At 40.7% G+C, this 14,817-nt stretch overlaps 2 protein-coding genes across 2 annotated transcripts; both read left to right on the forward strand.

Annotated features, from left to right (window-relative positions):
• The first annotated feature begins 1,817 nt into the window (after positions 1-1,817).
• Positions 1,818-14,272, forward strand: LOC144641480 (uncharacterized). Its single transcript, XM_078500479.1, has 3 exons — positions 1,818-1,885; positions 3,476-4,116; positions 13,990-14,272. The coding sequence occupies exons 2-3, from the start codon at positions 3,483-3,485 to the stop codon at positions 14,058-14,060; spliced, it is 705 nt and encodes a 234-aa protein (XP_078356605.1). The 5' UTR covers positions 1,818-1,885; positions 3,476-3,482; the 3' UTR covers positions 14,061-14,272.
• On the forward strand, positions 8,044-10,046 carry LOC144641479 (uncharacterized). Its single transcript, XM_078500478.1, has 3 exons — positions 8,044-8,844; positions 8,952-9,392; positions 9,604-10,046. The coding sequence occupies exons 1-3, from the start codon at positions 8,064-8,066 to the stop codon at positions 10,044-10,046; spliced, it is 1,665 nt and encodes a 554-aa protein (XP_078356604.1). The 5' UTR covers positions 8,044-8,063.
• Positions 14,273-14,817: the final 545 nt, after the last annotated feature.

Genomic DNA, 14,817 nt, shown 5'->3' on the forward strand with positions numbered 1-14,817 from the left:
GGTACCAGCGGACTAATGCTGCGGGGGGTAACCCTGTGAAGGACTAGCATCCCATCCAGGGGGAGTAGAAAAACTCCTCTAGAGTCGGATGCTTAATGTTACAGAATCCGGGACAATCTCCAGCCTGATGGGCAACTAGGCTCAAACGTAGACTTTACCTTTTACCTTAACTTGGAGGCATGGTGACCTACTAGTAAAGGTAGTGCCCTGGACTCCAGACTAAGCAATCTGGGCTCAAGCACTGGCCAAGGTCCCCAGGGGGGTACTCCGACTTGTAAATGACGAGGATGATCGAATGAAGGCAAAACTCAGGAGCCAAAAAAATCCCTAAGTCTTCCGACATTATCCAAAAAAATCCCTGGACCAAAAATAACCCCCTAAAAAATCCCTTGTCAAAATACCCCTAAATTGCCAGGAGAGGCAATAACATTCGAGTTTGATTATTCATCATACCATAAATACGCCAAGGCAGTGACAAGGCACTTTAGTTTGATTTTAATACCCCCCCAAAAAAATGCTTGCCAAATCTTCCATCCCAAAAAAAAATCCCGGAATCAAAAATTTCAAACCCAAAAAAATTCCTTCAATCATCCCCGTCATTTACATGCTGGAGTACCCCTCCTGGGCCAAGGTCACTGCATATTATTCTTGAGCAAGACCCCTTTCTCTCATAGTGCCTCTCTCCACCCAGGTGTACAAATGGGTACAGGGAATGTTATGCTGGAATTAACCCTGGGATGTACTAGCATTCCATCCAGGCAGGAATAGAATTACTCCTACATGTACATGTATGCCTCATCCATACCAGCAAAACATGTTTAGTTCAACCAGGTTTAACAAATAAAATCAGCAACAGAATTTAACTGACTTAAAAGCTAGAGCCACCTTTTACAGCATACATGTAATAAACAGTACCACATGAAAGTATACTGCTCAATAGCTTTCATTTGAATGGTCGCCCAATGGGGTTTTATCCACAGATTTAAAAGTTAGAACCACCTTGTACAGCATAATAAACAGTGCCACATGATAGTATACTGCTCAAAAGCTTTCATTTGAATGGTCGCCCAATGGGGTTTTATCCACAGACTTAAAAGTTAGAACCACCTTTAACATCATTATAATAAGCAGTACCACATGAAAGTACTTACCTTATTATAGGAAATTAACGCTTGTGTAAATTAAGGTATTTGAAATTAACGCGACTTAAATTAACGCGAATCGAAGGAAATATTACTTCCCAATAAATGAAATTAACGCGAAAGAGAGGGCAACATTTCAAAATGAAGGAAATTAATGCGACGTACATAAAGAAAAACACTTCTTGAGACAACAGGAACAAGTTTATTTCAACACTAGGTGTAAAATCCGAGACGGAAACAATGTTCGTGATACTAAACCTAGACGTATAGGTTGAGCGAAGAAATCTGACCGCTTCGAGCGTCCACCCTAAAAAAATAATTATTTTTCCTAGGAGATTAAAACGTCTGGAATGTATCGAAAAATGGGGCCAAAATAATGGAAATTAAGGTCGCGGAAATTAACGCTCCACTTAATTAACGGCGCGGAAATTAACGTTAACACAAATTAACGCGACTTAAATTAACGCAAATTTTTGAAATTCGCGTTAATTTCATGAAGCGTTAATTTCCTATAATAAGGTAGAACTCAGTACTTTGATTTTATTAAAGTCATTCACAATAAAATGGTGGGGAAAAGAACTTTAATCTTCTAATATCTTTCTTGGTCTCTTAGGATCAGTGAACATTATTTGTTTCTTGGAATTTGGTTGACAGTGTTTTTTTGCACTTTTCAGTTTAAGCCCAGAAGAACGAGAAAAATTCAAACGACAACTTAGAAGAGAAGCTGTTGCGAAAAGCTCAAAGTAAGACACTACGGTCATTACAGTGTTTAATGAACAGTTGTTATGTTCTTAAAATATTATTTCTCCCTGGGGTTTGTCAAAAAAATTTTTTAATGTTACCTTTGAGAATTTGTGTGTGATAGTCAAGAAGACCGCCTCAGTGGTCAGAATTGAGGCCCTGCCAGGGTAAATTCCGACAAGCGACATGACCCAAAAAGTAGCGACAGCATACTAATAAAATCGCGACAAACGACAACCCTTACGGAAAAAACTTAAATTCTGACAAGGACAAGCAATTTTCCTTCAATTTAATTACCGACAGCGACATGAAGAGCGATAAAACAGCGACATGGCACATTTTTAAATTTAGACAAGCGACACGGGAACCCCCCCCCCCCCCCTGACAGGGCCTCAGAATTGTTACAATGAATTGCACGTTTCACAAGTCGTAATTCGGTCAGTTACAGTTGAGTGGGGGGGGGGGGGGACAGTTGACTGATTAATCTCCTGTTCGTGACTTTCGGTGAATTCCTCAAATTTTATACCCCTTTGTAACAGACCTGATCATGTACGATTTTTTTTGGTCCCGGATCTGTCTGGCCCTGGCTACGGTAATTTCAGACCCTCAACTCAAAACCCTGGCCAGAAAACATTAAGGGGAGCCCTTCTTAACTACAGATCTAGAGCAGTTGCTAAGGAATTGCTCAACATGGTTTTTGGTGCCAAGCTATTTCAGATCGTTAGGCAATGCTTTACGGTAACTTTTTGGTGGGGAGGACAACTGCACAGTCCCAAACCGCGCGCTAGAATTTAAAATCCCTAAAACTTTTGAGAGAAAAGTAAAGTTCCGATTTTTTTAAAGAATTAGAGATAACATATCCTTCTTCATAATCCTTCGTATGGAATTACCATTTACATGTAAAAATGGGACGCTACTGGAGAAAGTCTGAAAATAAGAAGGACCCCCATTATTAACGGTGTATTGCAAAGAGATGAAATTTCATCTCATTTTCGTCAATTAGTGCCCATGATATTTTTCTCGTCGATTTTATCGTACAAGATTCAATTTACTGTGCATGGAAGGAAAAGTACTCATTGACAGAAGCGGTAATATCCATTTTCCACATACCTTTTAGGCCTATCCTAGGTCCAGAGGTCCCCTGAAGTCTTCAAGATATCCCGTCTAACATTACGGCGATTTTTAGGTATAATAAGGGGCGGCCGGACCATTTTTTCTGGAGGAGGGTATGGAAAATATTGAAAAAAAAATTGTTTGCAGATTCTAAAAAGACAAATTAAATTGCTTGCAAACACGATATGTAGACAAAAATAGTTTACATTTCGAAAAAAAATGTTTGCAGAGGTGCATAAATTTCAGAAAAAATTTGCAGAGGAAAATCTTTCTTACCCCCCTACCCCCCGCCTTTTCCAGGAAAATAATGGTGTCTAATCTTCTAGCTGGCCGAGGGGCCTACTAATCAGGGTCCCAGTCAAGAGATTTTCCTGAGGGGGTCAGGTTGTCATTTCCCATCACCTGCTTATTTGAATTTGTTACAAAAACGTTAGGAGAAGTCACAAATTGATTGACCACTGTATTTGACTTTTTTGCAGTTCTGGAATGCAACTGCCTTCAAGAATGTGCTCTACGTCTCAAGGCTGTAACACGAACTTAGACAGACAACAGTATTCACCGACCTCAAACCCTGTCTTTCAACATTGCGTCGAACAAGGTGTAATTTCTAGTCCTTCACAACAACAAGGACGTAACAATTCAAACTTTGCTCCGACGGGCGCTATAAGATGCAGGGCGCCCAAACAAAACAACCCAATATTCCAATACTGTATTGAGAAAATGCAGGGTGAACCTCCACAAGCACGAGTACCGTCAACCGTCTTTGAGGCATCTAATGAACAATATAAAGCGCAGCTTAACAACGCTGCAAAACCTCGCGGCGCAAAAAACAGCTTTCATTCTCAGAACACAAGCGAGAAGCCACCGTCATCGCCAACAGATGCTAACGGGGAATTTAGAAGTGGTTTTATTGAGAGCGAAATGAAAAGCAGACTTAAACTCGTTGAGCGGGAAAAACCAGAAGTGACCGCAGTATCAAATGTTTGTGGACAGCCGACTTCACCCACCTCCACAGGCGTTAACTCTCCTCAGCTAGCAGGGGCTGGTAGGGCCAGGCTCCACGCCGAAGCTCGGAAGAATAACTTTGGCGGGATTTGCTACAACACCTCAAGAGCAGCAGGTATTAATTTTGTTCTAATTCTTGGTCAAATTTGTTTTGCTCCTTATTTAAAATTTAGTCGGGGAGGGGCGTTGGCCTAATGGTTAGCGCGCTCGACTCCGAGTCGAACGGCCCGGGTTCGAGACCTGGCCAGGGCACTGCATTGTGTTCTTGGGCAAGACACTTTACTCTCATAGTGCCTCTCTCCACCCAGGTGTATAAATGGGTACCGGCGAATTTACTGCTGAGGGTAACCCTGCGATGGACTAGCATCCCATCCAGGGCGGTCGGTATAAAACGCAGACCATGCAGACTGCAGACTGCAGACCGTGCAGACGGTGCAGACGGTGCAGACCGTGCAGACTGAGTAATTTTTTTTTCTTCTTTTTTTACATTGTGTTTCACAAAACTTTTCACGAACGGTTTCCGAAGTTTGTTTGAAATTCGCGAAGTTCGCTACGAACTTTAGGGGGAATTTCACTAAGAAGTTGTCAATCAAATTACGAACTTCGAAACGAAATTGCGAATTTCACGTGCAGCGAAGTTGAAAGGTTGAGGAGTTCGCAAGTTGAGAAGAAGTTCGTCCAGTTTGTTTAATCATTGTGTCTAGATACCCGGCAGCCGGGAAGTGTTTTCAAAATACTACATACCCGGCAGTCTGAAATTATTCTAGAATTTCCACGGAAAAACCAATCCAATCCTCCTCAAAACTATAGATCTTTGCTTAGATAGCCAAGCGATTTCAATTATAGTTTTGGCTTTGTGTTTGAGGAAATTTTCGAGCTTGGGCATACTACAAAATCTTGATTCTTCGACACTTCGTACTCTGACTCCGGTGTCAACTCTTATAGAATAATTTCTACAAAAACTGAAGTTGAAACCCTGCGAGAGTATTCGATATTTGCTGAGAAATGCGAAGCGATTCTAAATAATGTTTTGCTTTTTGTTGTGGACGAATTCTCTTGGCTTCGGCGTACTATAAAATCCTCGACTCACGGGCACGGTTGTTCAAAAGACTAGATACCCGGCAGTCAAAAATTCATGAATAATCAATACATTCAATATCCACAAAAATGATCATTGAAACCTAGCTCCCGAGAGTATTTCAGTATTTCAATTTTCGGTCGGAAATACCAAGCGAGTTTTTAAAATGTCAGTTTGGTTTTGCACAAATTGTACGAACTTTATGTGACTCACGGGCACGATTTTTCAAAGACTACATACCCGGCAGTCAAAAATCAGATCAACAGAACCTCAACGCTATTAGGCACACGTAGCGAACTGATCTGAGAGTGGTCTCCTCACTGAGGGGACAAATCCCCTGAATTTGAAAAAAATCTACTTGAGTGACTATATATAGAGGAACGCTTTGTACTTCTATTTAACCGAGAGCTTCGTCGCTTCCAACGCTAAGCCGTTTAGCCCACAAAAGAACTTCGTCGCTTCCAACGCTGAGTTCGTTTTGGCGCGAAAACCAACACCACGTGCCACCTTTGTCACGCCACTAAAGTGTCACACCGGAAGTTACATCGGTGGCGGACTTTCGTCACCGAACGCTCAAGTGTTTTGTAGCTATTTTGTACTTCTTTGCCGAGGCAATTGTTGAGGCCTTAAGTTGGAAAACCGCTTGGTATTTCTACACCGACATCTCAGCAGGTTCAAATGGAAATTTTGATGGAAAAACGGGAAGCATTTTTGACTGCCGGGTATGTAGTCTTTGAAAAATCGTGCCCGTGAGTCACATAAAGTTCGTACAATTTGTGCAAACCAAAACTGACATTGTAAAAACTCGCTTGGTATTTCCGACCGAAAATTGAAATACTGAAATACTCTCGGGAGCTAGGTTTCAATGATCATTTTTGTGGATATTGAATGTATTGATTATTCATGAATTTTTGACTGCCGGGTATCTAGTCTTTTGAACAACCGTGCACGTGAGTCGAGGATTTTATAGTACGCCGAAGCCAAGAGAATTCGTCCACAACAAAAGCAAAACATTATTTAGAATCGCTTCGCATTTCTCAGCAAATATCGAATACTCTCGCAGGGTTTCAACTTCAGTTTTTGTAGAAATTATTCTATAAGAGTTGACACCGGAGTCAGAGTACGAATTTTTTCTAAGTGTCGAAGAATCAAGATTTTGTAGTATGCCCAAGCTCGAAAATTTCCTCAAACACAAAGCCAAAACTATAATTGAAATCGCTTGGCATTTCTAAGCAAAGATCTATAGTTTTGAGGAGGATTGGATTGGTTTTTCCGTGGAAATTCTAGAATAATTTCAGACTGCCGGGTATGTAGTATTTTGAAAACACTTCCCGGCTGCCGGGTATCTAGACACAATGTTGTTTAATTTGGAGAAATGAATCCGTTCACGGTACAAGGAAAGACAATTTCAAGTCCAGGAAGGCAGGAAATCATCTAAAGTTGGCTTCAAGGTCAAGGATTATTTTATTTAGCTTCCAGCTTGTTGAGTTTTCTTCTACTGTCAGAGAGCGCGTTACACTGTAAACATTGGAACATTTTAAGTTATAGGTAAAACGAACTGGTCGGATATAGCAGTTTATTTGTTAAGTTCAGTTTTGGGAAAGCAGTATTTAGCATAATATGCGAAAAAATTCCTTCGAACATAATGTGATTTTGGAAGCGAGTCGCACGTTCCTATATTGTTCGCGCGGAAGCGAAACGTTCCGCTTCCAATGCTAATGGGGACTGGAAGCGAAACGTCTCGCTTGCAGGCCCACAATACACTATTAGTCAGGGAAAAGATGCGAAACGTTTCGCTTCCAACAGCCAATGGGCAAAAGTATGCGAAACATCTCGCTTCCACGCCCACAATATATATATTATTAGTCGGGGAAAAGATGCGAAACGTTTCGCTTCCAACAGCCAATGGGCAAAAAGATGCGAAACATCTCGCTTCCACGCCCACAATATATAGATTATTAGTCGGGGAAAAGATGCGAAACGTTTCGCTTCCAACAGCCAATGGGCAAAAGTATGCGAAACATCTCGCTTCCATGCCCACAATATATAGATTATTAGTCAGGGAAAAGATGCGAAACGTTTCGCTTCCAACAGTCAATGGGCAAAAGTATGCGAAACATCTCGCTTCCATGCCCACAATATATAGATTATTAGTCAGGGAAAAGATGCGAAACGTTTCGCTTCCAACAGCCAATGGGCAAAAGTATGCGAAACATCTCGCTTCCATGCCCACAATATATAGATTATTAATCGGGGAAAAGATGCGAAACGTTTCGCTTCCAACAGCCAATGGGCACAAGTATGCGAAACATCTCGCTTCCACGCCCATCACCTTGAAGCACAAGAGAAATGCTGCTTTTCCTGTGAGATGGAAAGTGCTTCAGCAGTTGGTATTTCAAAGTATTTGCTGATGTTACTAACTGCCATTCGTTTCCAGAGGTACGAGCAAACAAGTCGCACCTTGACAGTTAGCTCAAAAGGAATGGAATTCGTTGAGAAAGTTTCACCTGTCAATGTTCCAGAACCTTGTTCACTACAGCATCTTCTAAAGCCGCATCAAGAAAAAGTGGAGGATAAAAAGGAGAAATCCCAAAGACGCAACACAAACCCTCTAAACATTTCTTGCCTGGCGTAAAGGAAATGATGGAAGATTCATCTACATGGGTGAAATGCGTTGGCAAAGAATACCAGTACCCTGGTTTTGACACCGAGCCTGGTAAACTGTTGTACGCGGAGAACTGCAAACAGTTGCCTCAGTCATCAAAATTCGATACACATTTTCTGTATAATGATATCCAACTGTCCAGAGGACCGGCCAATAAGCCTTCAACCAAACAATGGTTTGTCGATGGTGCATCTTCCAAATTTGTAATCAAGAAGAGTGGTTGTGAAGGCGTTAAGAGTTGTAGTGAGCCCGACTGCACTTATATAGTGTCTCGGCGGCAGCATCTAAATCGTTGTAGAAATCTGAAACCTGTAACGTCATGTTTGTCTACATTCACCCAAAAGATTGTGAAAATGATACAAGACGTTGGCTTGGAGTCGTTAGCTGTACCCCAGGTGAAGCATCTCACTCTCATGGAAAACCAGCTCCAAGCAAGATACCAACCATGTTAGAAGAACAAATTGTGGAATGTGTACAAAGCGACTTCACAAAGACTGCCAAAGACGTGCAGTTAGGTTATGGAATGTCCTGTATGCCTGCTGATGTATCTCCCGTAGCAGCAAATATAGACGTTATAAATCGTGTAGTGAAGAAAGCAAGAGTGGATCCCAACTTGGTGAAAGCTTACAGCATCATACAGAACTATGAAGCAATGGTTCAAGGTCGTGTCAATAAAGATGCCCACAAGAACCGTACGTCTACTAACAGCAAATTGCAAGACAAGACCAACTTTAACGACGAAGTGGATGCCTACTTGTGCCCTTACAAAGTAGAACACTACTTGACAGACAACCTTAATGCAGTTTTCTTTTTGAGCAGGCTTATGGCCAAGATTCTGTCAAGTGCAGATTTCATTGTCGTCGACGTTACTTTTCCATCCGTTGCCGACTTTCCATATCTGCTGAATGTTGTAGCATTCAATCACCTAACCATGGAATACATGATCTGTGGCAGGGCAAATTTAGACCGATTGACAGCAGAGGCATATCAGGTGGCCTTCAGTGGCATATTCAAAGCAGTTGGAAAGTACTACCCACAATTTGATCCTAAAGATTGCCTTCAGGCGGTAATTGTGGACTACTCAGATGCTCAAGTACAAGGTATGTTTTTTTTTTTTTTTTTTTGATATATTTTATAATTTTACACGTATAAAAGGTGTTAGCAAAAAATTAATCAACGGTTGGCTTTTATTTGTTTTCAACTTCAGGTCTGATCCAGACTGTTGGACAGAATAAAGCTTTTAGCGTACTGAAAGGTTGTCAGCTGCATTGGATGCAGTCAGTGCTACGTGTTTCTTGTCGGGTGTGCCAGTCAGAGGATGAGCAGTTTGTTTTCAAAGCCATCGGAAGAGCTATTCCTCTGGCAGAAACAGAAGAGGATGTCCTTAAAATGTTCGACGTGCTATGTGGGAGAGCCAAAGTGTCCGAACTGGATGGAATTGTGAAGTTTGAAGATGTATCAAGTTCCGCAATTATAAACACTCACTGGAACAGAGCAGAATGCTGGTGTCAGTGGTGGACGCAGGAAAGGCACCTTAAACTATTATGCGAGGCCACGACAGACATGAATGCAACTGTTTGGGACACGACACCATTCACAACGAACGCAGTAGAATCAAAAAACAGATTGAGTGTGCCATCCTCAAAAGGTAAGCGTCCCTAGTATTTTAACAAACATAGCCAAATATCGTACATTTTGCTCCGGCGAACCACCAACGCTTAGTACACTATCTGCGTCAACATTTAAAATCTTTTAGCTTCAGTGGTTTTGTTACCTTTATCATCTTTTTGATAATCAACATGTGTTACCGCAGTACAACAATTTCTTTTGAAATGAATGACTTGGTTCATCTTTTTAAGGGTCTAGTAACCTACTTTTACAATTGGAGCACCAATACAGAATGGACAGACTGGCTACTCAAAAGCATGTGGCGGCTGAGCATGATGTAATGATTCATCATCGATCAGATTCACAAGAGGCTTTGGCTCGGCGAGCGATGGCCAAAGCAACATGGAGGAGGCAGAAATTCTCGAAGACCTCAGACAACAGTGGCCCTCCCGAAACCGTGCTAGAAGCTAGCCCAGTAAGTGCACGTGGTAAAAGACCTAGTCCAAGCCACCATAAGAACAGTCGCAGTAAGAAGACCAAAACGGAGCTACTTGGTCGCCTTGTATCTGTGGAATGCATTGGGGATGACAAAGTTGCCTTAGGATGGTTTGATGCTAGAATTGAATCATACCATAAAAGTCTGGGATACCATTTGCGTTTTTTTAGTGAACGAAGAGGAGTGCATTTATGCTAAAGCCCCTCAGTTATGTGGTACAAACGCCTCTATAACTGATAGACTCCCAGGTTTCGAGTTTTTTGAGTTACAAACTTGAACGTACAAAGTAAAGCGGACATCGCATTTCCATTTTTCTTGTTATTAATTTGTAAATCCTATTATTACGATTGTCATTCTAACGTAGAATATTCTTAAGGTTATACCGTTGCTCAAGTAGTTATTCAAGTAAGTTTCTGAGATATTTAAAACAGACAATTGTGTTCAACAGCCTTAAAGCATTTTCGTTTTTTAACATTTTCTACATGATCGAATTTGCTCGGGAAGGGCTGTAATTGACGGAATAACGAATGCGAGGCTTTTTGTTGTATTTTATACATAAGACGTAGGGACAAGTACAAGTTAACTTGCGGCATGGATAGAAATATGTCAAAAAATTTATATTTATGTGGCTCTAGATCTTTTTATTAGGAAAATGTTGGGCTTTTCACAGAGGGTCTGTGCAATGAAATGTTTCGCATCTTTTTGCCCATTGGCTGTTGGAAGCGAAACGTTTCGCATCTTTTCCCCGACTACTAGTGTATATATTGTGGGCGTGGAAGCGAGATGTTTTGCATACTTTTGCCCATTGGCTGTTGGAAGCGAAATGTTTCGCATCTTTTCCCCGACTAGTAATATATATATTGTGGGCGTGGAAGCGAGATGTTTCGCATACTTTTGCCCATTGGCTGTTGGAAGCGGAACGTTTCGCATCTTTTTCCCGACTACTAGTGTATATATTGTGAGCGTGGAAGCGAGATGTTTCGCATACTTTTGCCCATTGGCTGTTGGAAGCGAAACGTTTCGCATCTTTTCCCCGACTAGTAATATATATATTGTGGGCGTGGAAGCGAGATGTTTCGCATCTTTTTCCCGACTACTAGTGTATATATTGTGAGCGTGGAAGCGAGATGTTTCGCATACTTTTGCCCATTGGCTGTTGGAAGCGAAACGTTTCGCATCTTTTCCCCGACTAGTAATATATATATTGTGGGCATGGAAGCGAGATGTTTCGCATACTTTTGCCCATTGGCTGTAGGAAGCGAAACGTTTCGCATCTTTTCCCCGACTAGTAATATATATATTGTGGGCGTGGAAGCGAGATGTTTCGCATACTTTTGCCCATTGGCTGTTGGAAGCGAAACGTTTCGCGTCTTTTCGCCGACTACTAGTATTTAGTATAATTTCCAGAGGTAAATTCAATTCTGATTGGTCGAGAAGCTCGGACTATGTCGCAATATTCACCGCGCTAGGCGGTGAATATTGCATCTGAAGGTTTGGCTACTAAGCCATGCCACGTTTGTCATCCAGGCCAGTGAACATGGCGGCATTTGCTGAATGAAAATTTCTCTCATTTAGAAGAAATCACTCCAAATCCTGGATATTTGAAGCATTGGGAATTTTGCAAATTTACTACCAAGGCTTTTGGACCGAAAATATTTTCAAGAGATGGTTTTCAAGGCGTTAGAATTGATCGTAAACATGGTGGTTTTGGAAATCGCACACGACCATGTACTCAGTCAGCTCGACTGTCAAAACATATTTAGTTCTCTTCTCTTCTGCTAGTAATTTGGAGAGGATTCACACAATTGCTCAGAAGTCACCAACAATTAAACAAAGGTACTAGATATCTATCTTTTTCGTAGTGTTTGGTTTGTTCCGTTTTATTGCTAAAACTTGAGTGTAAATTATGATTTCATTCGATTAATTAAACTGGTTTACAGGTATCCAAGCGAGCTTTTCTGTTTGTTGTTTTCGTGTTTTCTATTGTTATTTTGCAGTTTTTGATATTCACCTCTGAAAATTATACTAAAACAATTATTCGCCTCAGGCTCAGTGATTATTGTTGAATAATCCCCTCGACTTCGTCTCGGGGATTATTCAACAATAATCACTTCGCCTTCGGCGAATAATTGTTAAATATATTGTGGGCGTGGAAGCGAGATGTTTCGCATACTTTTGCCCATTGGCTGTTGGAAGCGAAACGTTTCGCGTCTTTTCGCCGACTACTAGTATATATATTGTGGGCGTGGAAGCGAGATGTTTCGCATACTTTTGCCCATTGTCTGTAGGAAGCGAAATGTTTCGCATCTTTTCCCCGACTACTAGTATATATATTGTGGGCGTGGAAGCGAGACGTTTCGCTTTCACCCGCCATTAGCTTTGGAAGCGAAACGTCTTGCTTCCGCGCGCACAATATAGGAACGGACGACTGGCTTCAAAAATCACATTATGTTCGAAGGAATTCTTTGGCATATTATGCCAACTGCTAATGCCCCGTTCAGATTTCTAGTTCAAATTTATAACGAAAACAAATGCTTCGGTTGGTAGTTATGCTTTGGGAATACAGGGTTTTCTTGAGAAATCCCCCCAAATTTTTTACACTGTCCTTTATAATAATAAAATATAAGTAATTCGTAAATAAATACACATTTTAATTGTTCCAAAGCAAGTGTTGTTTATTAGTAAAAAAAAATATCAACCAAAGCTTATTTTTTTGCAAATACAAATTATTTCAGAGGAACAGATCAGTTTATCACGAACAGACAGATTGCGTGACTTGCGTGTTGTGTAAACACAGAAGTATAACAACACGGAATTGAAAAGTTCTGGTTTTCGCAGATTTTCCAAACTGATGTGTATTTAAGAAGGAAAACGTTTTTTTCTCTTTAGAAGATTTTTACGGCACACACAAACAGTTTTTTATGCGTAAACCGGTTTATCTGTGGAAATTTTTCCCTTCGAAACTGCACACGGCAGAACTTGTAATCTATTGTCGGGTGACATTGGGAAAACTCAGTTGTAACATTCACAAACCATTTTCAGGGCAGCCTTGCTTTTTAGTCCGTTGATGTCCTGCCTTACTGGACTTGGGATTGTTTTTTAGCCTTTTTGCTGTACTGGGAACGGATTCATTTCACCAAATTAAACAAACTGGACAAACTTCTTCTCAACTTGCGAACTCCTCAACCTTTCAACTTCGCTGCACGTGAAATTCGCAATTTCGTTTCAAAGTTCGTAATTTGATTGACAACTACTTAATGAAATTCCCCCTAAAGTTCGTAGCGAGCTTCGCGAATTTCAAACAAACTTCGGAAACCGTTCGTGAAAAGTTTTGTAAAACACAATGTAAAAAAAGAAGAAGAAAAAAAAATTACTCAGTCTGCACGGTCTGCACGGTCTGCAGTCTGCATGGTCTGCGTTTTATACCGACCGCATCCAGGGGGTAGTAGAAATACTCCTAGTTAGTTCATGCTTATGAATCTTTTATGGACCTACTTAAAACCTCTGTGAATTTCCCCCACCCCCGCGGGTCGTTATTACTTTTCAAGACCTTTTCATGGTGGGGGCGAGGGGTTGGACTTAAAGGGGGCGGGGGGGGGGGGGGGACTTGTTTTTAAACCGTGATACATATAAGGAAATAAGGTATACTTTTTCTGTTTTAGTCCTATTTAGTAACACATTGTTACCAAAAAAGTAGCAACAATAACTTTAAGAGTGTAGTGTTACGTTGTTTTCTTGTTCATAAATTTCATAATCTGCAATGTACGGAGCGGGAAAGGGGACTTAGGGGCTGCGAGAGGGGGACGATGTATATTTCCATGCATTGTCATACCATTTTATTTGTTATTTTTTTGCGGGCAAAAAGGTCCAAGGATGTAATGGCATGTAATAATAAACCAAAAGCGAACTAGGAAGGTTAAAATCCGAACGATGAATTTAAAAAAAAATTAGAGGCGCTATCTACGACGAAGCGTTTAGAGTGACTTACCTGACACCATTTTGTTTGTTTCTTTTTTTTTCCTCGCGACTTTTACTTCCTCTATTAATTTTCCGTCACTTTGAATGCAACTTTCTGCAGGTTTACATATCGTATATTGTTGACTCTAGCTCTTTTCTTTTTTCCAAACTAACTCTTCACCAGGAATTGAGACGACAAGAACGCCTCCCGGTGGAAGAGGAAGAGGCATATTGAACTTCATGTACTCGTCATGAAACCACCGCAGTTTAAACAAGAAAGAGTTGTAAAAAGCATCAAAGTGCATTTGCTACGAGATAAAAGTTTTGCTCTTGGACAGCTTGTCGTTGTGTTCTCGTTCAGTAAAGAGATTTAATACAAAAAGAGACATTTGACTCTGTTTCGAAAATTGTTCACTGTTTCGTTATGGTTTATTTAAATTTCATAAACGATAGAAACTGTCCTGTCCATTGTTCATTTGTTTGTTGTTATTGTTAGTGAAGCAATATTTGGAGTAGTTCAAAATGTCAGTAAACGCCAGACATGAAATTTCAGGTTTTATTTGAAGTACTTTTCGCAATCGTAAGTGATCGGAGTTCGACTCTAATAAAATACATGTGAACTCCGAACCCGATTACGAAAGCTACCAGAATAAATAGCGAGCAAATTACGAAACAAATACACAAAGCGACACAAGAAACACAAATTCCGTCTAGTTTGATTCACCGTACAAAATGATGTAATATATCAAACACGAGAGACTGTGTTTCATCGGGATATCCAAACATTAAGAAGAAAGAGAGTTAAAAATGTACGCGCAGCGGAATATTTTTGATGAAATTCGAGGTGTTTGGATAGCCGATGAACACTGTCTCAAGTGTTAAACTATACTGTATGTATCTTCTCAATCGAAACAATATCTACGGAGTAAACGGAGAAATGAAATCAAAAATAATATCTTTACCGGGTATCAGAACCTTCGCGGTTATGAGTTTCAGAAAGACCATTCAAAAA

This window comes from Oculina patagonica, unplaced genomic scaffold (assembly GCF_052425735.1).
Source record: "Oculina patagonica isolate OP01 unplaced genomic scaffold, crgOcupat unplaced98, whole genome shotgun sequence".
In the NCBI taxonomy this organism is placed as follows: domain Eukaryota; kingdom Metazoa; phylum Cnidaria; class Anthozoa; order Scleractinia; family Oculinidae; genus Oculina; species Oculina patagonica.